This window comes from Hoplias malabaricus, chromosome 3 (assembly GCF_029633855.1).
Source record: "Hoplias malabaricus isolate fHopMal1 chromosome 3, fHopMal1.hap1, whole genome shotgun sequence".
NCBI classification, from domain to species: Eukaryota; Metazoa; Chordata; class Actinopteri; order Characiformes; family Erythrinidae; genus Hoplias; species Hoplias malabaricus.
In genome coordinates, this window is record NC_089802.1 from 35,972,898 (window position 1) to 35,997,225 (window position 24,328).

The 24,328-nt window shown below is 37.2% G+C and overlaps 1 protein-coding gene across 1 annotated transcript in view; it reads right to left on the reverse strand.

The window, feature by feature from the left end:
- The window catches only part of ace (angiotensin I converting enzyme (peptidyl-dipeptidase A) 1), a 37,338-nt gene extending 13,412 nt beyond the window's left edge, over window positions 1-23,926 (reverse strand). Inside the window, exons 1-12 of the mRNA XM_066664129.1 lie at window positions 23,458-23,926; window positions 11,043-11,213; window positions 10,097-10,184; window positions 8,716-8,859; window positions 7,721-7,912; window positions 6,433-6,530; window positions 5,797-5,966; window positions 5,450-5,673; window positions 4,460-4,604; window positions 4,110-4,208; window positions 1,418-1,540; window positions 871-1,082 (exon numbers count right to left, since the gene is read on the reverse strand). Coding sequence (XP_066520226.1) covers window positions 871-1,082; window positions 1,418-1,540; window positions 4,110-4,208; window positions 4,460-4,604; window positions 5,450-5,673; window positions 5,797-5,966; window positions 6,433-6,530; window positions 7,721-7,912; window positions 8,716-8,859; window positions 10,097-10,184; window positions 11,043-11,213; window positions 23,458-23,670 — 1,879 coding nt within the window. The 5' untranslated portion in view covers window positions 23,671-23,926. The remainder of the gene's footprint in view (window positions 1-870; window positions 1,083-1,417; window positions 1,541-4,109; window positions 4,209-4,459; window positions 4,605-5,449; window positions 5,674-5,796; window positions 5,967-6,432; window positions 6,531-7,720; window positions 7,913-8,715; window positions 8,860-10,096; window positions 10,185-11,042; window positions 11,214-23,457) is intronic.
- Between the last annotated feature and the right edge of the window lie 402 nt (window positions 23,927-24,328).

Genomic DNA, 24,328 nt, shown 5'->3' on the forward strand with positions numbered 1-24,328 from the left:
AGGTAGTAGGCATACAAAGGTTTTAAATGTTTTTTTGTAAAGCATACATTTTGTTCCCTTTTTGATAACGATTGCATTGTATTGAAAATGACAATTGTAATTATATTTTAAAAAATAATAATCTAACAATTAAATATTAATATCCTGTATTCATGATCAATAACATCAAATCACCAGCTTCAAATAATCTAAACTAAAACTCACACATACATTTGGATTCATGCTTGCCATTTTCAAACCACCTAAAAATAAAGTCATTGTAAATACTATGTAACCATAAAATGACACAGAAGCTGGAGAATATTTGAAAGTTTAATTAAAATTATACCACAGTTTGTTCCAACCCTGCAATGTGATTGGTTGAGAGACGTTTCAGGAGTGCACTCTGACCAGAGCACTTCAGATATCACTCCACAAATTACATGTAACCTAGCAACGACACCTGGACTTTTTCACTCAACAGGGACTCTCTGTTCATTTCTGTTTGCGCACCTTATTTTGAATAGAGCAACATGTTATGGAGCAGTGGACCCTGCTTTCTGATTTGTAAAATAAATTAAAAAACAGTAAATTGTTATGTCTATGTGGCTTCTGTGACTGTGTTTAACTCGAGTCGAGACCAGCTCTCAGCATGGTTCTGGAGCGATACTCCACAATACTCAATTTTAACTTAAACAGAGAGAACTTTGCATTGTTTTGTGTATCTGCTTCTGTCCTAGTAATTACAGAGAGCAGCTCTGAATAATACAGACTTGTTTCCCAACATGTCTGGTGTGAGCACAGACCAGCTTGCTGGAGAGAATCCAGTTAAAAAAAATCAGGATGGGTCCAACAAAGCCAAGGAAAATTCTTTCAGATTCTTTTTCTTACCAGCATCCTCAGGGTATCCCTCAGGCACTGGAGGTGTCCAGTCAAAGTCAGGCCAGCCCAGAGTTTCTTCTGTCTTGTTGTTCTCTTTCCCCAACCACTCAATTACAGGCTGAAAATACTCCATTAGGGCACTGGCGTTCATTCGGTCTGTGCCCAAAGAGTCTTGCAACACCTCTGTCCAGGGTTTAGAAGAACCAGCACGCAATACTCTCCTATTAAAAATAAACAAGGAAACAAAAAAAATCAAAGCAACATTTAAATCAGGCATCCAAGCACAACTTGATTGTTTCAAATAATTCAATTTATAAAACATTTCTTTAAAAAATAATAGTCTACTAATGGAACTAGACACATTCTCTAGAAAAATCACTTAAAACTTTTAAACTAGTGTCATCATGAGAAATTATAGATATATTTAAGTTGTAAAGGTTTGACATGGTTCCATTTAATCTGAGATATTGCATTGCATTTTAAACAGAAATATACAGTGTCTTTTCAGATACAGATATTGATATTGACAGCTGTGTTGCTCTGATTGTATACATACTCCAACACAGCCCCTGCTTGAGTTGATCTGTAGATGTCACATTTGTGCAAAGGTCCAGTATGTCCAGCCACTTCACAAAGTTTCTGATGGAACTGGAACTGAAGAATGAAGCTCACAAAATACCTTCATGATAATAAGGAAGACAGGGCTTATTTAGTAATATAACATGTCAATCAATAACCTTTATTCATATAGTGCTTTTCACATTGAATCTTATAACAATGCAACTTTACAGTGAGATATCCAAGCATCTTATGAGCAAGCGCAACAGTGGCAAGGAAAATCTACCTTATACTCACAAATGTAACAGAATTTGTAACTCTGTTTGAGCAACTACATACACGTAAAATTAAAATCCACAAATGTATTGGAGTGCACAAATTTAAAACAACAACAAAAATAATAATAATTTAAATCCACAAATGTGGAAAAAAATATTTGTAATGTATAGAAATAATTTTAATAATAAATGTGTAAAAAAGATTTGCATTTGTAAATCAAACGGCTTAAAATGTAAAAGGTGCAAGAGCGAACATTTCTGAGGTTCCAAATGCGACAGTGGGAGTTTTTGAATGTGGTGGAAAAAATCCATACATTCATCTTTTCTGCTGCGTGTGCAAATCTCATTTTGGTTCTTTCCAGTGAACCGCCATGTTTCTGCATGTTTAAAGGGGAACCAGGAATACTGGTGCTGTTAAGTGCAATTCCATGCGCGTTGGTCAGTGCCTCTTGGTTACGTTTCTACGCTGTTCTCAAACTCAGCAGGACGGCTCTGAACTCGGCAACATTTACACAGTATTATATCTCACTCTGGTCAGACTCCACGGTAAACAAAGTATAAATGAGCCTATCATGACTCTAACAGTTTATCTTTGGCTCTGACGCTGTGAACCGCGGCGATTCACTGGAAAGAACCAAGTTTGAGAATCAGGAACGAAACTAATTCAAGAATCAGACTTCTTTTGGTGGAAAAGCGCTATTGGTGATAGCAACAAATCAGTGAACAAACCTCGCGATCTGATTGGTCCAGCTAAAGCTTTCCTATTGGTCAATCAATTGGCCGTCAAAACAGGGTCATAAATCCGCAGCTGCAAAAAGAGATTCACATATGCAGCAGAGACGGCGAATGTATGGATTTTTTTTCCACCACATTCAAAAACTCCCACTGTCCAATTTGGAACCTCAGAAATGTTTGGCACATTTTAAGCCAATTGAGAGGTACTGATTCACACATTCACAACATTTGATTTATAAATACAAGTCTTTTTTACACATTTAAAATTATATACATTAAAAATATGTTTTCTACATTTGTGAAGTTATTATTATTGTTGTTGTCTTTTTTGACTCCATAGTGAATATTCCATGTGGGCTAAACAGGCTAAACAGTCACAGCTGTGCAAAGTGATGTGGAAGAATCTAGGCCCGTGTCTAGAACAGGATGCATCAAATGTTGAAAATTTGCATTGGGGCAGAGCATCAATGAACAGGAGGGAGACAAGAGAAAGAGAAACAGCAGAGGGCAAAACAAGAGAGGTTATTATGGTCATGACAAAAAGGAAATTTCACCCTACATGAAACTTGCCAAGTGGCCAAGCTAGAATACTGAGCAAAAAACAGACAAAAAAATTTTGGGAGAAAGAGCGGAGATTAGAGTTTACAGAAAACTAGCTTACAAACGTATAAAGAAGGTAGTAAATAACAGCTAACACAGGACATTGGCAGTATATAAAATCAACTATAACACCAGTAGAAAAACAGCAGCCTGTAATGTGTGATTAAGCAAAAGTTTGAGGTTCGTTTTCAGCCTAGATTTGAAGATTGAGAATATGTGTCAACGAGTCCCAATCAATAACAGGAAGAGAAATCCACAGTTGTTTTTCTCCTACATTGTTTCTGAGGGTAGACTATTGTCTCGTGAGCAATGTGTACAAAAACAAATGGGTCTAGCACATTTAACCCTTCCCATAGAGAATACACACACACACACATACATACACACTCTCACTCATACACAGTAGTGCACTAGAGGCCCTGAAACCAAACCCTTTGGAAGACCAAGAGGAGTGTTTTATAGGTAGCCAGTGTAGAGATGTAAAAATCTTGGTAATATGAACAAATTATCTCTAGTGAGAACTGTTGCTGCAGCATTCTGAAGTAATTGACCACAGTTGTATCTGAATTCGAGGGGAAATTTGCGTGTCATCCAGTCTTTAATTTCTAATTCTAGTAGTTTCTGGACCCTGTTTTTAGATAGTTTCTTGCTCACATTTGTAAGTTTTATCTTACAATACTGGATACAGCCACAATCTGTGTTCACAGCCAATGGTTTTGGATAAGGTTTCTTAGCCCATGCAGTTATTTCCACTACATAACATATCTGTCATCAAGCCAATACCTTAAACTAAACCTCCCCTTGGCCCTGAACCTATTTCTAAATCAGGATATGTATGAAATTTAAACATGGCCTCGACCAGGTGGAGGAGTTTTTATGGAGCATAAACCTGATTATTCAAGAGCTACAAAATAATGTGCTTCTTAATCTCATGATAGTTGCAATTTATAAAACAACTATATATACATATATTTATTAATGAATTATTTAATTAAATAAACATTTTGCTACTTTTTTGTTATATAAATGACCTTTAAATACAGTAAAGATGGATCTGGTACTAGATTATAAACTCACCTGATGTAGGGAGTGTTTCCAGGTATATGGTATTTTGCTCCCGGATCAAAGTGCTCCTCTGTTCGTTTGACTGGTGGACAGATGCCTTGGTATTTGGTTCTGTAGTGTACAGAAATAAGACATGCCTAATATCAATTAATCCATCCATGTTATTCCTGCAAATATGTTGCTTAATGTTTACTTATATATATATATATATATATATATATATATATATATTCTGATTATCTGGGGAATGTTTTTAGGAAACTGTACACATATTCTGATCCTAACAGAGCATGTATTTATTATCGAGTCTCATTCTTAATTATCTGATAATCAGAATGAACATAAAGCCCAGAATAACTTACCTGAGGTACCACCACTCTGCATTGTAGCGTTCAGGGGGTGTTTGTCCACTGAACACACCCCAGCGCCACTGATCAATAAGATAACCAAAAGGAAGGAAGGCTATCTTCTCCAGTGCCATCTTTAATAGGTAATTGATGTCAGTCTCTAAAACAAAATCCCAGAAAGAATTTATTGGCACCTAGTGGCCTGAAGATATTGTTCTAAACGAAACCTATTTTAAACATGGCCACCCCCTGTGCGCATCCACCCTCTGCAGCATAAACTGGTTCTCACACTGAACGATCACTGTATTAGGAACACCTACTTTGTATTTACACTCATTGTCAGCTCCAACGACCAAACAGGAACACTTTGTAGTTCTACAATTACTAAAGTCCCTATTTCACTCTACTCTTCAATGGTCAGGACCCACACAGGAACCCCACAGAGCAAACCACAGGTGGTGGTGTCTTAGTGTTCCATCAATGGAAATATGATACTCACCACAAGATGCTTCTTGCTGGATGTTTTTGGTTTTTGGACTATTCTCAATCCATTAGTGACACAGAGCTTTAAAAACTCAAGCTACACTGCTGTTACTGATCCACTTGTACCAGCACAACACGCCCTAACACATCACCACCATGACATCAGTGTCGCTGCAGTTTCGCTGCTGCCCAAGTCATACCTGCTCTGTGGGTGTCCTGAACATTGAAGAGTGAGGTGATATTTGGATAATGATATAGAAAAACAGGTGGACTACACTCTGTAATTTAGAATTATAAAGTGGTCCAGTATGGTCAGCGGAGCTGATAAAATGGACAATGAACGTAGATACAAGATAGGTGTTCCTAATACAGTGTTTAATGTATAAAGCATTTGAATTCTTCATAGAGTTCATATAAATAGAATAAAATATGAAAATGTTATACTCATTAATATTCATTGCTAGAGTTTATATAAATTGTTAGCTACTTTTTAGATTTAACTGATTAGATTTGAATAGTTACCGTAATCGTCAATCAGCGTGTCCAGAAGGCCGATGGTGTTCAAGTGTTTGGGTGTAGAGACAGAGAGAGATAGAACATCTCCAATAGCTTCATGAAACCCAGGGTTAGCTCCTCGTCTGAAACTGACGGGTTGGTCTTTATACTGCAGGTAATACTCCACATGTCCCATCTCATGGTGAACAGTGAACAGCTGCTCCATAGTCACTGTAGTACACTGTTTGATCCTGTCACAAACAAAATTTTATAAATGTTTTCTAATTTCTAGCGTCTCACAGTTTATTCTGACCAGCTTGAATAATCCAGCTGCGTTGATATGAGACAGAATCTCCTCACTATCTCTGTTTTACCTGAAGTCTTCTCTGTTGTAAAAGTCCCAGGCAGAGGCATGACACACCACCTCTCGATCTGTAGGTTTCTCCAGCATTGATTTTTCCCAGAATCTTAGAGGCATCTCTTTAAGGCCGAGGGATGTAAAGAACTCCTCAGCAACTTCAAACATGTACGTGGCATTGTAGCCCTGTGACAATATGAAAAATATGTATCAAAGATATAAAGTTTGGCCAACAAATTTTTTTATTCAAACAGAGAAGAGAAAGAGAAGAGAAATAAATTTGATCAAATATAATAAAGATTAAATAGGTCTAAATGAAAATTTAAAGTGAAGTATATATCTTAAGGCATTAATCAGGTTCATGAAGTACACGAAGATCTATACTGATCTATAAAAGTTCTATATCTATATACGGAGAGGTAGTTGCCTAAAATCCACACCCCTCGCCTCCTGCCACATTCCCATAAGGTGGGGCTTGCTCTATGGGCACAGGACTACAAAGCAAATCGCTTCTTCATTTTATGTAAGTAGTGCTTCATAGAAACAAATGTAAAAACTGTAAATGAACACTTGCATAAATATTGGTTTCATTTTCTGGCTGGTAAAAATTTCTTACTGCTCTTTTAAAGAACAACGGCCACCACTGACTTACTTTTGCAATCATTGTATTGCTCACATCCACATCTGGCTTATTAGGAAAAGGGATCATCATATCGTAGATGTTGTTCCAGGTTTGAGACCACATGTTCCCTGTAGAGAATCAAGATAAACCAATTTTATATAAATGCAAATATAATTTTGTATTGATATTCATTTTATTTTTAATTTAGACAATATATCACATATTTCTCAAAATGAGATTATGTGCAAGAACATTATAACATATCTTATCTTAATGAATTTATAATTGTTTGAGTGCTAAAATCTGCAAAACATATTCCATTATCAGGTCATTTTTCTTGTGATTCTTGTGATTTTTTCTAAAAAAAAAAAAACTATTTACATTTTCCTCCAATATCTGACAAAGGATATTATAAAAGACATTTGATCAAATATTTCATATATTATTTCATCTGATAATGTATAATTATATTTCAGGGTCTGATTGCTACTTAACGGATTTTTAATTTAGAAATAACTAATTTTTTGAATTTTAGACACATTACACCTTGGCTACACATAGATGTTATCCTGTTAACAAAAGAATAAGCTTAATCCTTAGCTGGCTTCCAAAGCTGTGTGATTATGACAGAGTAATTTAGAGTGATTTATGTAGGTGGGTTATGTATTTAATACATAAAATTCTGCTGAGTGTGCATCATGTTTGTCTGTTAAAACTTTTACATCAAGTTCTGAAGTGTGATTTTATTCTTCTTTTGGGGCTTCTGAAATCAATATGTCAATGATGTTTTGTCAGAAATGTATAATCCTGTCACAGCTGGATAGATGTCCTGATGATTTGGTGAAATATGAATCACATTAGACCAAATTTACTGGGGCACGTGCCTGGTTCACTTACAGTGAATCACTTACAGTATATCCAATGTGTTTGCCAGAGGCAGAAACATGGATGCAGCTTTGGCAAATGGTGGCAAAACTGAGATTTATGTTTTTCATTTATTCAATAAAGTGCACATAAACAAAATGAATGGAATTAATACACATTTCTATAGTGTTAATTTGTTCTTCATTTCTTGTCCATGGCAGACTGTAGTGTTTACAGGTTGTTCACAGCTTTGTTGTTCCCCTAAGGCTGATTTGCAAGCAGAGGGATATGGAAATGTGTACCCTTGTACAACATGTGGAAATGCCCTTGGTGAATCATGTTTCTAAGTTAAGCATTCCTGAGTTATAAAGTTACCCTCAGCTTATTGGTATCAGGTTCATAGGGTTAAAAAAAAATTGACACATAATGCACTGTTTCTAGAGCAGATACTGACCAAGCAGATGGGCAGGGATTGGTCCTTTAAGGTTGACATATCTGGGGCCATAGAAGTTGTAGAGTTTGCGTCGGACAAAGGCATGCAGGTTCTGATAAAGAGGCAGAATTTGTTGGTAGAGATTCTCTAAATCCTTTTCAAAAGTTGGGGATTCGTACCAGGAACGCCAGTAGGCACCAGTGTCTTCAAAACCTGGAAGACATATTAGTTTACTGCTTTATTACAACGTGTCTAAAGAAATGGCTACTACTCTTGAAGTCAGAATTAAAATCCAATGCACTGTATAAATCCTATGTTTAAACAGCATGTTCGAACAAGGTGCTTGTTCCAATGAGTTTTCAGTAAGTAATAATTCAAGAACAAAAGTTTAAACGTTATTTCAATACAATATGGTTAATAATAAGGAGTAGTCTGCATTCATGTTTAAGAAAACCCTTATGTTTTTACATAGAGTTCAACTTAGCAATAAAAAATGTTTTACATTTCTTCTTCTATACTTCTTTGGATTTCTCTGGCTCTCTGTGTTTTCTAACTTCAAAATAAGATCCCATAGAAAACACCTTATATCTAGTCATTCATTCATTTTTTGTAACAGCTTTACAACAGGCTTTGCAACTGGGTTGCAGCACATCCACAGCCTATCTGGAATCATTGGGTGCAGAATAGGCAGGAACACATACTGGATGAGCAACCTCTCCCTCACAGGGCATCCCACATTGACAAACACCTATGGGCACTTTAGAGATGGAATTTGAACACACTTATTTATTTTTAAAAAGTTTATATAATAACACTCTCTCACTCTCTCTCTCTCTCTCTCTCTCTCTCTCTCTCTCTCTCTCTCTCTCTCTCTCTCTCTCTCTCTCTCTCTCTCTCTCTCTCTCTCTCTCTCTCTCTCTCTCTCTCTCTCTCTCTCTCTCTCTCTCTCTCTCTCTCTCTCTCTCTCTCTCTCTCTCTCTCTCTCTCTCTCTCTCTCTCATAGAATAACATGTTACCATCCATTGTGGAGGCCTTGTTACTAAGCTGGACGAAATCTGGGTAAAGATCCCTGAGTGGAACTCCAGATTTGTTGTGCCAGCCCTCCCATGCATATAGCAGCTTCTTATAACTCCGAGACTTAGCCAGAATTTCCTTCAGCTCTGCAAACAATGAACAGGTAGAATAAATTTAGAAAGCCCATAGCAAATCACATGGGGGAAAAAGCAGACCATAACAAATCACATATAAATAAGAGCATAAGGAAAGCCACAGTAATATAACATAACAACAATGAAAGATATCAATCTCAAAATGATTTTAATTGCAGTTTCCCCATTTATGGGAATTCTGGTCTCAAACTTAAAGTGAAAATTCTATAAATCCATTTGCTGTTTGAAGTTTCATCTCACGTTTACATTCTTCATTTTTCCACACTGACCTCCACATTTAGTGTGATGCATCAGTTTAAATAAGACATAAGATACATATAGAATGCATCCAGACTACACCTCACCCTTAATGTCTTTTTATAGACATAAGTTCATGGGCAAAGTAGTATTGACAGCATCGACAGAAAACTAAGAAATGATGAAAAATTATATGGAAATGATTTTAATGTTTTGTTGAAAAAGCCAGAGCGAATTTTTTTTTTAAATAATTGATTCACACTGCAAGGAACATTACTTCTGTGCACTTATTTTTAAAATGGCTCAATTACTTTGCTAAAAATAACAAAATGTAAGTACACGTCACTTCACCTTCACTGTTAATAAGCCTAAGGACAGAGCACATGACGTCTAAGAGTTTGTGGCTTTTATTTTGAAGTATTCAGATTGAATATTGGTTTCTGTTTTTGTGTGTTTAAAAAGGAAATAAAAAAATAAAAAGTAAAATGAAACCATATCTCATGCAGAATGTTCTTAAAGTATTTAAATTTTTTGTGAAGTAAATTCCTTTGCTTTTGCAACTTCTTTTTTTACACAATTAAAAAACAGGCTTGTAAAAATCACATGGAGTTTCAATTCCAAATAAAAAACTCTGAAGAGCCCTCTCCGTGCAAGCTACAAGCCTATACCCCCAGCAAAGGCCAACTCAGAGGAAAAGGAAAAACTGAAAGATGAGGAAAAGCAGGAGAAATTGTGTTTAAAACTGTGACAGAATAGAAAATATTTACATCAACTACAGATGAGGTGCAACCAAATATTAAGAAAGATCTATTGAAGAAAAAAAGGTGTATAATGCCAAAAATGTGCTGAAACCTAATGTTTTTAAAAGAAAAAGATTTTGCGATCAAGTCATATGAAATGGATGAATACTGGAAAAGGTTTAAACAATGTGCTGTATTTATATTGCGTGTATTAAGTGAACACTGTGGTAGGTGTAAGGAAAGTTACTGACTAGGTTCCAGATCCCAGCACTCCTCTTCATTCGGACACACTTTTGCCGTGGAATAGATCTGATCCATATTACTTAGAATGGTATTATACTAAAAAGAGAGGTGGAGGAAAGACATCACAAATATATACTATTTGACAGTGTAATGCTATATAAATGCTGTCTCTGTTGGAACAAATCCTTGCACTTTGTTATTTTATAACTACACTCATGAGTGATCACTAAAAACTACACAATTTAGAATGTTAAAATACTATTTCAATATTCAAGCCCAGCCAGCATGGACCATGGACATCGGTAGACCTGTTTTAGGGGTGCTATACCGCAACCCTATGCGAGAAGGTGTACTGTGTTTCCTGACAGTGAGTGTCATTTCAAGACCAAAATAACATTAAGACAGAAATTGATTGCCTGTTATCTTTAATTCACCAGATGGAAAAGCCACTGATGCACTAGTTGAAATAGCATTATGCTAGCAGAGGAAACCTGATTACTGATGAATGTAAAGTAAGCCTGCTGAAAAAGCTAGTTAAAATGTTAAGGCATTAAACACTGCAGTATTTAGGGTAGACTGAATTGATGCTTATGTTCTTTCCTGACATTATGACTGTATGTTTAACAGGTACCTGTATATAATAAGTTGTTGTTCACAACTCAGTTTTGTTTTTCTACCTGTAGATGGATATTCTATTCTTTTTTATTTTGTAAAGGCAGCAGCTACTTGGGTCTTTGCTTAATCCGCACCTCATCAAAGACTGGCTGCTATGAGGCAATTACCCTAGACCTCCTTGGTTAAAGCTTAGCCCCTTAATCATTCATCTCTAGTGATGTTGCTGACACAGTCAATTTTATTAAAACTTTAGGCAGTATGCACTTGGAAACTTGTACTTTTACTCACATTTTCTTTTACTACACTTCACTGGTTTTGATTAAACCAGAGTAGACCTACCTTCTCTCTTTCTTGTGCTGGGAGGTTGGCAGGTCCTAGAATCTTTATTTTTTCAATGATTTTCTTCAGATCTGGATTGGTAAAGGTGTCCATGAGAGCGCCAGGAAATGTTTCTTTAGCTTTGTTTCCCCAAGCTTCAGTAAATTCCTGCTCCTCCATAGATGCATTTACCTGCACAAACATTGTAAACATTGCAATAATGCAAATTTTTCTATTTCACTTGAATATATTGACTGTGTTTTTACAGTTTGAGAAGATTTCAAGCATTTTTGTGTGTTTTTTTAATTGTAAATCAGTAACCTCTTAGCCCTTGCACACACACTCATATATTTACAAATTCACTCACACACATGGACACTTTGAAAGAGGGACCATCCGGCTTGTTATAGCTTACAGCTCTGTTTATACATAACTGTTGAGCAGTTCAAAATACTGTAACAAGCAAAAGGAAAATGTTTCATTTTCACAACTACAGCAATTGGTCTCCTCAGTTCTCAAAAGTTTACAGTGTTGTTTTAAAAACAATTGATGAGACACTGTTATAAACAAGACAAATTTTGTCCCAACTTTTTTTAAACATATTGCATCAAATTCATTTTCCAAAAAAACACAGATCTTTCTTAGTTTTAATATTTAAAATGTTGTCTTTGTACTATTTTCTGTTAAATACATGGTTTAAATAATTTGCACAGCAATTAATTAAAAAAATAATTATTTACATTTTGCTGCATTATCCCAATGTTTTTGAACATGGGATGTGTAGTTCTGGAACACAGACACCTATTCAACTGGTCCCTGAGTTATAGGATGGAGCTTCATCCTTCCAGAGAAAACACTTCCACTACTCCACAGCCAAAGGAGGGCTTTATAACACTCTAGAAGGTGCTTGGAATTGAGCATGATGACTGTTTACTTATGTACAACCTATTATGTTTGACAATGTTATTCTGTAGGGATTATACGATTGATTACACAAAGTCTTTACAATTGTTGAACCTTAAAACTAGCTGAATTCACTCATTGAAATGGGGGTCCAAAAATCTTTAGACAATTTATGTTATGTTCCCCATGTGACCTTTAATTCTGAGTCTGTAAATGCATAACTATGATCCCCTGCTAGGGCAAAACACCCTCTCTGACCCAAAAGCATTTCTGGTAGTAACTGGGTTTATCTCGACTGATTAACGTGAAAAATGTGACAGTCCATAAACATTAACTCTCACCTCTCTCTACCACACTGTCCACTTTGTTATTATCCCTCGTAAGTTTCCATTATAATGCCCAAAACTAGCATCCTTTTATCTATCACCTTATTTATAAATATGTTTTAGTTAAAGACATTCACACTGTTTAAAATAAAAAACCTCTTGGTGAGTGAATTTGTCTATAACTCAAAAAATGATACAGTCCTCATTCTGATATTGTTGTAACAATATTATTTTATTGTTCATCTAAATACTAGACAGTTTTAAATGTTTAAAATAAATGTATCCAGTAAAATGATTTCATTTCTTATATAGGCAGATAACGTTTTCTAATTTTAATACATATGCTTAAAACAAATATTAATTGTGGCTGAAATCACTGAGATTTACCATAAAGTCTGATATTTTGTTTCTTGGGATTTTGGTTCTAGTGTTGTGACATTCAGCCTAATTATATATATATGGTTGTATATATATTATATATATATACAACCATATCATTAACATTACACAATCAATTAGAACTTACACATTGGTACATATCAGCCAAACCTGATTTCCCTTTTTAGTCTAAAACCTACAAATATTGGCATAATAACTGATTCACATCTATCATTTGATCAACACATAGGTAATATCACTAGAACTGCTTTTCTGCACCTTCTTAACATTCCCAGCTTACTAAAATCAGAAAAATATAACATATTAGCCTAGATCTATCAGCATTTAATACTCGGGACACAGACACAGTAATCATCTTTAAATCTAGACTCAAAACTTACTTTTTTAGTTTAGCTTTTGGTAATTAATATTTCCCTTTGGCCAAAGGTGGATTTAGAGGTTCAATGTCATGGGGAAATTTAATAAACTAGGATGCTGGTTTTCCTCCGGCTCTCCACGCCTGCCTCACTCTGAAATTGCTAAAAATTCAATAAACTCTTTACAGCTAAAAGTAAACTAACTCCAACCTTTACTCTTGTTCAGAGTAATTGACTTTCCACCCATCCTGCCTGACACTGATGAAAAACTGACCATGGGGGTTTCCAGCCACTGGGGGGCTGGTGCTATTGATTTCTTTTTGGCTCTCCACACACTCCTCACATTGAAAAGGTTAACATCCTATTTACCCCATAAAGCCAAAACACTACAAACCTAACTCCATTTCTTGGGAATTTGTCTATCAATTTCTTGTCTGACCCCAAAGTTTGGGGGTGGGAAGGAGCTTGAGTTTGAGGCAAGATGGCAGGAAAAATTCATTAATGCTTATGGGCCCTTAAGCAAGGCATCTAAGCCCCAAGGACACTTTTGAGTCGCCAATCCACATATCAAGGTGTGTTTTTTGGAGTGTGGGAGGAAACCCACGCAGACACAGGGAGAACACAACACACTCCTCACAGACAGTCATCCGGAGGAAACCCACACAGACACAGAGAGAACACACCACACTCCTCACAGACAGTCACCCGGAGGAAACCCACGCAGACACAGAGAGAACACACCACACTCCTCACAGACAGTCACCCGGAGGAAACCCACGCAGACACAGGGAGAACACACCACACTACACACAGACAGTCACCCGGAGTGGGACTTGAACCCAGAACCCCCAGGTTTCTGGAGCTGTGTGACTGCAATGCTCCCTGTTGTGCCACCGTGCTTATTTGAATTATATTTATCGGAATATTTTATGTTTTCACTATTTGCATGTGGTATTTAATAAACTTGAACTGTCTATGAGGAGTTTGGTGTGTTCTCCCTGTGTCCGCATGGTTTTCGTCTAGTCAAAAACACGTTCTCATTTAAAGCCTGACTTAGCTTGGTCTTTGCAACAACTTCTATAAAAAATTTCAGGTTAAAAGAGAACATGTCCCATTCTTTATTTAAACAGATTAAGGTATAGCTACATTAACCCAAGTAAGTCTAGAAAGAGTTACAAAACGCATTCATGAAGCTCTTATTTTTATACAGTATTTAGGGGTGATTGGATCCCATTATTACCAAAAGGTACCCTATTCCCCATGTACATATAAGGACTTCTGTTTCCAGTTAGCTCTTCAGACATTGTTTACTGGACACTATTAGGTTCAAAAGAAGGTTTGTGTGCTCTTTCCGATACTCCTTTTTCTTCCCGTTAATTATGTTCCTGTTCTTCACATCCTCACAGCCTTTGACAATCTCTTGATTAACACCTGGCAACTCCCTGTCCTCCCAAATACACCCCTTAATTATTATTTCCAAACGACATGATTTTTTTTAGGTTACTGAATATTTATCCGTTTTACAAAATAACAATCTCAGGCTTCAGGTCTCAGACCTTGAGCTGGACCTTTTTCACAGTTGCCCTATCTGCTTATAAGGCAAACTGATAATAGTTTTAAAACTCCTGTCTCAAACCCCTGCCTTTGGATCTGGCAGGTACTTTAATAATAAGACTCTTTATGTAAGAGTCTTTGTTCACATAATGTGTATGTGTAATGTTTACCAGAATTCTTATTAACCACAATAGGCTTTTTCAGTTCTCAGGCCTCACTGGGCACACAGGCCAACTGTCTCAGAGAGAACCAGCTTCACAATTCCATTATTTATTAATTATAGTATTTTTACATTAAACTTTATTATTCTTCTAATTTATGCAGTTCCATATTCAATAATTAAGTCAATGTTTTAGCAATTATGACCCACTAGTTTCCTCCTGGTGTTTGGGAGGAAGTGGGTCTATAATGATTGTGCATTATTTAAATATGTTTTGGTCTAATTCCATTTCAGCTTATGCAGGTTTTTGCAATCCTATTGTTCTTTCTGGTGGTATTTCTGAGTGATTTATTTAATTATAGAATTTAATTGAAGGTTAATCAAAAGGCCTCTTGACTGGCTGATTCCAGCCAGCTCTTCTGTTTGATCTGGTACTAATTGCCACTGCAAAACAGTGTCTTTTGTTAACTGTATTTATCCTGAGAGACAATCTTTTTAGAGTCAAATGGAATAAGGTAAAACAAATAAAAAATAAATAGTTATTAATAGTAATATTTATTTATAAGTTAATCATAAACAAATAAAATACTCCAATACAACTTTCTAATAAAGAAAAAATGTACTCCATTTCTGGAAAATGTATATGTTTTTTCATAAAATGCAATAAGAATAAGAATGTAAAATGACAAAAAATAAACAATATATTTCTATTTTTTTCTCTGAGGAATACTATTTTGTAAATTCAAACACATTTACATTTATTAGGTGTATAAATAATTTCAAAAGCCTTTTTTATTTGTAATGTATAGTTTTACTTCAAATAATTTCCCGCTGTATTATCATTATCATTTGAAGGTAGCTGTTGCATAGTCTTAAAAATGAAAATTTGTTATTTTCTTCAGTCAAAATAACAAGAAGTGGGAATAATTTATACATCACTGCATTGTCAGCATATTATGTTTAATTTTTAATATATATTTTAATTTATTTTTATTAATTTTCTTTTTATATATTTTTATACCTTTCCATTTTAGTGTATGAGCTTGGGCCCTGAGAACTAGGCAGAATGTTTTAATAGAATTTATGTATAGGTTTTTCCTTGTGCATTAAAATTTCAGGTTGCTTAATGCAGTAGTGGACAGGGCTCGTGTGAGCGGTGTGAGATTGTAAAGCTGGGCTCTGAACAAGAGGAGACTTCAGTTAAACTTTCCATGGTCTCTCCATCTGATTCTAACAGTGTCTATGAGAAATCAGAGAGGTAAAAATCTTCAGAGGTATTAAAAGGAAAAGGAAATTATATAGATAATAATGAAACTACATAGATTTTAAAGAGAGGTTGCAAAGATATTAGGAGGAATTACTGAGATATTAATGAGAAACTAATGAGAAATGAAATATATCTGGCTGTATATACTATAACTAACCAGTTCTTGTCCCTGTGTGATGTGAGGAGTGAGATTTCTGTGGAATGTGTGTTTTGGGTTTTGTTATTTTGACACAGCAGTTTTCTGCCAGTTTGAGAGTCTTATGCCTTCTATCAGGGCTTTGATCACCTTGTTTGATTTGACTGCAACAATAATTTCACATAAGGGGCGAGGCTTGGCTTCAGCTGAGCTTGCTGTGTACCTTTTTGTTCATTTTATTTTTGTTTAAATTCATTGGCCCAGTTTTCTAGGGTGTGTCGTAGGAGGTCAGGAAGGGATCACATCTTTCACAACAATAGTTCTTGAATTTTATCCTAAATCTGTTCATAAGAAACCTGTCTCCAGCTGATAAAGAATAACGATTAAATGCAACAACTCTTAATAAGAGCAAGCTAGAAGCAATATCACTTTTGTTTTGTATAATATATACATAATATGCTAATAACTCATGTGTATAGTAGCTGTCAAGCCAGAGTAGGCTTAGGATAAGGAGATGGAAAATGACTCTATTGTATTTGCTGGAATGAAGGCTAAGTATCTAGTATAAACTAAATAAACCTACAGTATCTGGTTATGTTTTCCTTATAAAGTTTGACGTGGTTCATGTCTTTGATTTTTTTCAAAAATTCTTGCCATTCTTATGTAATATCAAAAGATTTTTAACTCACTGCAGCAGGAGGCTCTGTTTAACACTTCATGCTGCTCACACTAGCCAAAGAGTTAAGCATACAAATTTAATTATTATGGATATGAATTCTTAGTTATGAATATGGATCCAAAAGTGAGAAAACACTTTCAAAAATAAGTCACTGGTTCACAGGCGATATGCATCCACAACACAACCAATCAATTCGACATAATGTGCATGCATGACAAGCTGCTATGGAAGTGGGTGATTTCAGTCAATCAATAATGGCTGCTCCTATTTAGGCCTTTTTCATGCAAGGACAAGAGGTCGATTTTCATGTGAGATGAAGTGTAAACCTATTTACCGCTCTGCTATGATGATGGATGAATTTTTGTCTTTAGCTGAACTCTCACACGATGCAGTCAGAACCATTTAGGAGTCACTGGATACAAAACAAGTCAAACTTCATAAAGCACATTCATTCATGGTCTCTAACCACTCTTCCCGTTCAGGGCCAGTGTCGGTGGGTCACAAACCTATCTGGAATTACTGGATGCAGTCACATGTTCGTTCACACAATACGGGCAATTTTGAATATCCAATCCACCAAGCAGTGTGAGTTTTTGAACTATGGGAGGAAACAGGAACCCTGAAAAAACCCAAGCAGTCATGGGGAGAACACACCAAACTCCTTTCAGGCAGTCACCTGAAGGGGGTGGGGCTCAAACCCACAAAGCTAGGACCCTGGAGCTGTGTGAAAGCGCCATTACCTGTTGCACCACCATGCCACCCCCATAAAGGACATACATTGTTTTTATAATGTAACAGATTACAGTTCTTCTGTTTGTTTATCTAATTGTTAAATAACATATGTCTTTTATTCTTGTTGGTTTAAGGCTACAGATAGTATGTTGAAACAGTAATAAAAAGAATGGCTTGTAGACGGCACATTATATGTGGGTATAGTTGTGTGATCTTACACTGTGGTATGCCAGCTGACCTCGAAAAATGTACTATAATTAAGGTATTAATAACTGAAAAAATGAATTTTTTTTCATGTAAATTACATAATGTTTAACAGGGTGTAGAGCAGCACAGTGGCGCAGCAGGTTGTGTCACAGTCAGCACAACTCCAGGGACCTGGAGGTTGTGGATTCAAGTCCTGCTGCTGGTGACTGTCTGTGAGGAGTGTGGTGTGTTCTCCCTGTGTCCGCGTGGGTTTCCTCCGGGTGACTGTCTGTGAGGAGTGTGGTGTGTTCTCCCTGTGTCCGCGTGGGTTTCCTCCGGGTGACTGTCTGTGAGGAGTGTGGTGTGTTCTCCCTGTGTCCGCGTGGGTTTCCTCCCACTGTCCAAAAACACACGTTGGTAGGTGGATTGGCGACACAAATGTGTCCATAGGTGTTAGTGAATATATGTGTGTGTATGTGTGACTCGCGCCTCCTACAAGGTGTGCTCCTGCTTTGCGCGCAATGAGTCCGGGTGTGCTCCGGACCCACCGCGACCAGAACATTTTTGGATTATGGTGCATGTGTAAAGGGGTATAAGGTAATGGAAGTCCGTTGGCCTCAGAACATGTTGGACCTTCCGTGTTAACACGTACTGTATATGTTAACGCGTTTAGAACAGGTTAACACTATTTTTTAGCGTGTTAACACGTTAAGTTTGTGTTTTTAGATATTTTAGCTGTGGGGAATCATGATGCTTTACTGCCACCTATTGGTGCATGGCGTTATTGCTGAAACAACATAAAGCCTTAACCTACCAAATAATGAAAAAAATCCAGTGTTTAACAATGTCTTTTGGGAGATTTTGTATAAACAAATACCTTATATTGTTGAACAATTTAAAGTTTATATTATTTTAAGCATAAAGCATTACTCACACTTATCACATACACATATGGTGTATGATACGATGCATAAACCCCAGACTGGAAAAGATAACTACAGAATTCACTGCTGAAAAAAAGGCAATTGTTTTTGTTTTGTTTTGTTTTTTGTTCAATTTTCAATGAGATTTAACCTCTCATGTTTGCATATGTGTGCATATATAGAAGTAGATATACATAAATACATTTTAAAAAATGAATTAGCTCACTGGTGTTGCTGTCTTCACATAGCTCATATAGGGCTCAGCGTAGCCATAGGTCAGCACTTAGCTATGTTATGAATAATTAAGATGAAATATAGGAGCTATGTTCACAGAGTATTTATGTTTTATTGCCAGCTACAATGTGTGATGTAAGGCCTATTATGAATAAGTATGACCAGATTTAATGCCTCCCATTGGCAAAAACCTTAAGAACCATGTAAACATGTCTTTTTGGTGCTGTTATCGTGACAAAATGTTACGTGTTAATGTGCAAAATTTTAATTACATGTTAACGTGCAGATGTCATCATCTTTTGAGCCCAATGGCCTTCGATATAAGGTTGTACTTGGAGCTTTTGGTTTGATAACAGGTGGTACTTGTTCAAAATAAGTTTGTATTGTATACAATATCCAATTCTTGAGATGGCAGCGGAACTAGTACCAAACTACTGTGAGTAAAAAAACTTTTTACTAAGATTTTACTATTCATTATTTAAAATTATAAAGTTACAATGATTATAGGCAAAAAAAACCTTCCTGTTTTTCTCAGGATGTAGTTCCCTCCCCATCCCCCAGGGCTTTCCACCCATGTGTGTTATGATGTTCTCTGCTCCAATGGTGTAGATAAGCAGATTTGTGTAAGGGCTCGCTGCCACTTTAAAAGCCTTGCAAATAGACTTTTAAATAATAAATGCATAAAAAATGCATAAAAATATTCAACCCCTGATGTGTCTGCAATAATTTAGGTTAGTTTTGTTTTAGCACATTTGTGAATAGAGCCAGAGTGTTGTTCAGAGTGCCACTTTAAACTAATTTCCTGTCACTATCTGACTAAAATGTATTCAGTTAACACGCACACAAAAGTTAATAACTGAACTTTATAATGTGTCTAAGCTACCAGAGTTTCTTTAACCTAAAAAAAAAAAAGTAAATAAACTAACTCTGTGTCTCTATATAGTGCACTATATTGGGGTTCTGCCATTTTGTTAGAAGTGTCCAAAAACATAGTGGACAGATTTCAGTGCACTTCTAAAATCCTAAAATGCACCACAAAAGTAGTGCACAATCCATGTACAAAAGCAAACTGCAGATTACCCATAATCCACTGCATTGTTTGCTAAAAACTCTCATGGGATAGTGTCTGAAATCATTCACTACCATCCTGAATTCAGATCCCTATAAACGTAAAGTATATAGTTAAACCTACCATTTATAACTAAAATTCTAGAAAAAGCTGTGGCCCAACAACTTGATTCATATCTACATAAGAACCATACATATGAAAAATTCCAGTCTGGATTCAAGCCACATCATAGCACTGAGACAGCTCTTGTTAAAATAACAAATGGTCTTCTCGTCTCTGATCAATGCCACATATTCCGGTTGGTGCTAATTGACGTCAGTGCAATTTTCAATACCATAGACCACAATATTCTCCTAGAAAGGCTAGAAAACATGGTTGGAATCACAGCCCTATCAAAGTTCAAATCTTACTTAACGGAACATTGTCAGTTCATAAAGGTAAACGATTTATCTTCCAATAATTCTAAAGTAACTTTTGGAATTGGCTTGCTATTTCATGGCACAGATCTTTTTTTAATAATGCTGGTGGTATTTATTTATTATTTTTAATTATTTATACATTCATTCATTATCTGTAACCACTTATCCAGTTCAGGGTCACGGTGGGTCCAGAGCCTACCTGGAATCATTGGGCGCAAGGCGGGAATACATCTTGGAGGGGGCGCCAGTCCTTCACAGGGCAACACAGACACACACATTCACTCACACACTCACACATACGGACACTTTTGAGTTGCCAATCCACCTGCAACGTGTGTTTTTGGACTGTGGGAGGAAACCGGAGCACCCGGAGGAAACCCACCGCGGACACGGGGAGAACACACCAACTCCTCAAAGACAGTCACCCTGAGCGGGAATCGAACCCACAACCTCCAGGTCCCTGGAGCTGTGTGACTGCGACACTACCTGCTGCACCACCATTATTTTAATGTTCACCACGACCCTGAATTGGATAAACGGTTACAGATAATGAATGAATGAATGAATGAATATTTTAATGTTTGGTGCCGTTGTTAAATTTTTTTAGTGTTTTATTAATAGCCATTAAAACCCCAATTCTAATGAAGTTGGTACGTTGTGTAAAACATAAATAAAAACAGAATGCGATGATTGTAATGGTGATGTAACACAGTAAACATGCCCCTGTCCCAACTCTTTTAGGATGTGTTGCAGGCCTCAAATTCAAAATTAGTGAATATTTGCAAAAAAATAAAAATAAAAAAAAATTATCCATTTGAACATTAATCTTGTCTTTGTTGTGTATTAATTTGAATACAGGTTGAAAAGGATTTGCAAATCATCGTATTTTGTTTTTATTTTATTTTATTAATTGGGGTTGTACATACATCTGATGCTTCCTTTTCAGGCTGGGCTGTCATTCATTGATTCGTTCATTGATTCATCTGGTGGGTCCAGAGCCTACCTGCATTGGGCGCAAGGCAGGAATACACCCTGGAGGGAGCGCCAGAAACAAACACACTTTCACACATTCATACAGACACTTTTGAGTCACCAATCCACCTACCAACGTGTGTTTTTGGACTGTGGGAGGAAATCCACACAGACACAGAGAGAACACACCACACTACTCACAGTCACCCAGAGGAAACCCACGCAGACACAGGGAGAACACACCACACTCCTCACAGACAGTCACCCGGAGGAAACCCACGCAGACACAGAGAGAACACACCACGCACCTCACAGACAGTCACCCGGAGGAAACCCACGCAGACACAGAGAGAACACACCACACTCCTTGCAGACAGTGACCCAGAGGAAACCCACGCAGACACAGAGAGAACACACCACACTCCTCACAGACAGTCACCCAGAGGAAACCCACGCAGACACAGAGAGAACACACCACGCACCTCACAGACAGTCACCCGGAGGAAACCCATGGGGAGAACACACCAAACTCTTCAGAGACAGTCACTCAGAGCGGGACTTGAACCCACAACCTCCAGTTCCCTGGAGCTGTGTGACTGCGATACTACCTGTTGTGCTTGCTCAAACAAAATATTATTTTTTTATAATTATTCATTGTCTGTATTCTGTTCAGGGTCGCGGTGGGTCTGTAGCCTACCCAAATCTTTGGGTGCAAGGCAGGAAAACACACTGGAGGGGACGCCAGTCCTTCACAAGGTGACACACACATTCACACCTATGGACACTTTTGAGGATCCAATCAACTTACCAACGTGTTTTTTGTTTTTTTTTGGATCGTGTGAGGGAGCTAGAGCACTCAGAGGAAACCCATGCAGACATTTTACCAAATTTTACAAATTACCAGAATCATAACTAAATTCAAACAAGAAGCTTCTGAACAGGACGCTGCATTCATTCTTATCCTGAACGCAGAAGGCAGCTCACAAGCCATGTTGCTGCCATTTTTCACTGATTTATCACTTGAAATATTTTTGAGCACCATTAAACAGCACAAACCACAGACATTATGAGAGCGTGGGATCAAAGTCCATGTGTATAAAATCACTTCATATTCTCCATCTGCAGTTCATGCACTGGGTCTGCTATTGATTGGAGTATGGTTTTGAGTGGGCAACCTATCTACCAACATGTGTTTTTGGACCGTGGGAAGACAGCGGATCACCGGGAGGAAACTCACACGGACAAGGAGAGAACATGCCAAACTTCACCCAGAGCGGGGCTCGAACCCATAACCCCTGGACCCTGGAGCTGTGTTACAGCAACACTAGCTGTTGCATCACCATGCCACGCTGACCAACACATGTTCTTTTCATGCCAATGTGCACATTAACACAATGTACACAAAAAACAGACGTTTAACCTATTGGTTTTCTGCAGTGCATTAAAAGCAATGTCTTTGAAATCATAATCATCTTAAACCAAGTCTATTTAACATTTCTCATTATGAGTAATATTGTAAGATTATTATATTTATTTCTAGCTGTGTATCCAATTAAATTGTTTATTACACAGAATTTCTTTTCCAGGAAATCTTATGATATGAGGAATATTACATATATGGACTAGATTTGTGATGTTTTCACTTAATAGGTGTTGTGCTATTATTCATCTAACTGCACATGTCCAGGATCTTAAAGCTCATGGTATTTCTAGACTTTAGTCCTAGGAGCAATTATCTTTTTTATAGGAGAGCTTTTTACAGAAATAACTCCATAGCTCATGTGATGGTAAAGTTCCACTAAACCTTCCAAAACCGTCATGATGTAATAGCCACAGGATTACACACATTCATTCCTTCTCCGCAGACCGTGTTATTTTTATCACTGCCATTATCTGCCAAGCTAACCTGCCAGAAACCTACAGTAAAAAATCCTATAATGTGAAATATTCAATATACTAATGTGAATTGAGAACATTCTAATATATTTATTAGTACCCTAAGCTGTACTAACTGAGAAAGCATGACAAATGCCAGCATAAGTTTTCAGCTTGAATATCTGCAGGTATCCTTCAGGTATGGAGTGGAAAGCTTGTGAGGCTGGATGTGAGGTGTACACTTACCTGTTGCTGGGAGTTGTAGTCTGTGAGGTTGGTGTTGTAGTTCCAGCTGGCCTCTGTGCTGAAGTATAAGACTTGTTCTGCTGTGGCGTTGTAGTGGCTTACAAACAGCTCAGCTCCTGCCTCTGTAGGATTGTAATTCTTCCCAGGCATCCACTCAGGTCTCAAACCTATGCTGACCTCAACCAGGGCCAGAATCAAAACAGCCCAGCGCATGGTCCAGTCTGGCTTCCAAACACCAGGCGAGAGAAATGAATAGGAACTCCAAAGAAGAGGGCAATCTATAAATAAACCTTGTTGCTGTGAGTAGCCCTCCAAAGAATTGTGTATATTATATTATATTATGCACTCATGGCTGGATGTTCCTGTCCAGAGATTCTCTCTCTCACACACACACACACACAAACACTCTCTCACCCTCTCTCCTAACCCTCTGTCCGTTATTCAGACACACAGCTAGTGCCTTTTAAGTGCTGTAATAACCCAGCCCACACTCTCCAGCAGCAGCCTTCCCCTCAAAAGCCCCTAATGTGTTCAACCAGTAGTCTCATTCTCCTCCTTTTTCCCTCCCCTCCTCCTTCTTACCCCTCCTTCTTTCTTCCTCTGCCCCCACCACATTTCCCCCCACCGCCTCTTAACAAGCTCCCTTTACCTGTCTACTATTTCTTTCACTGCACCTACATTTCTTACTCTGACCTTTCTGTTCAGCATGAGCAGTGTTTTGAGAAATGTGGAGAGCTTTTGAGCCTGAAAAAATCCATCACTAAAAACCACAGAATCTTTCACTGATGATAATTCCATTGCAGATCGGGAATGAGCTATATAGATCACTGCTGTGGTCTTCAATCACTGCAGACAGATCTGTGAGCCTGCT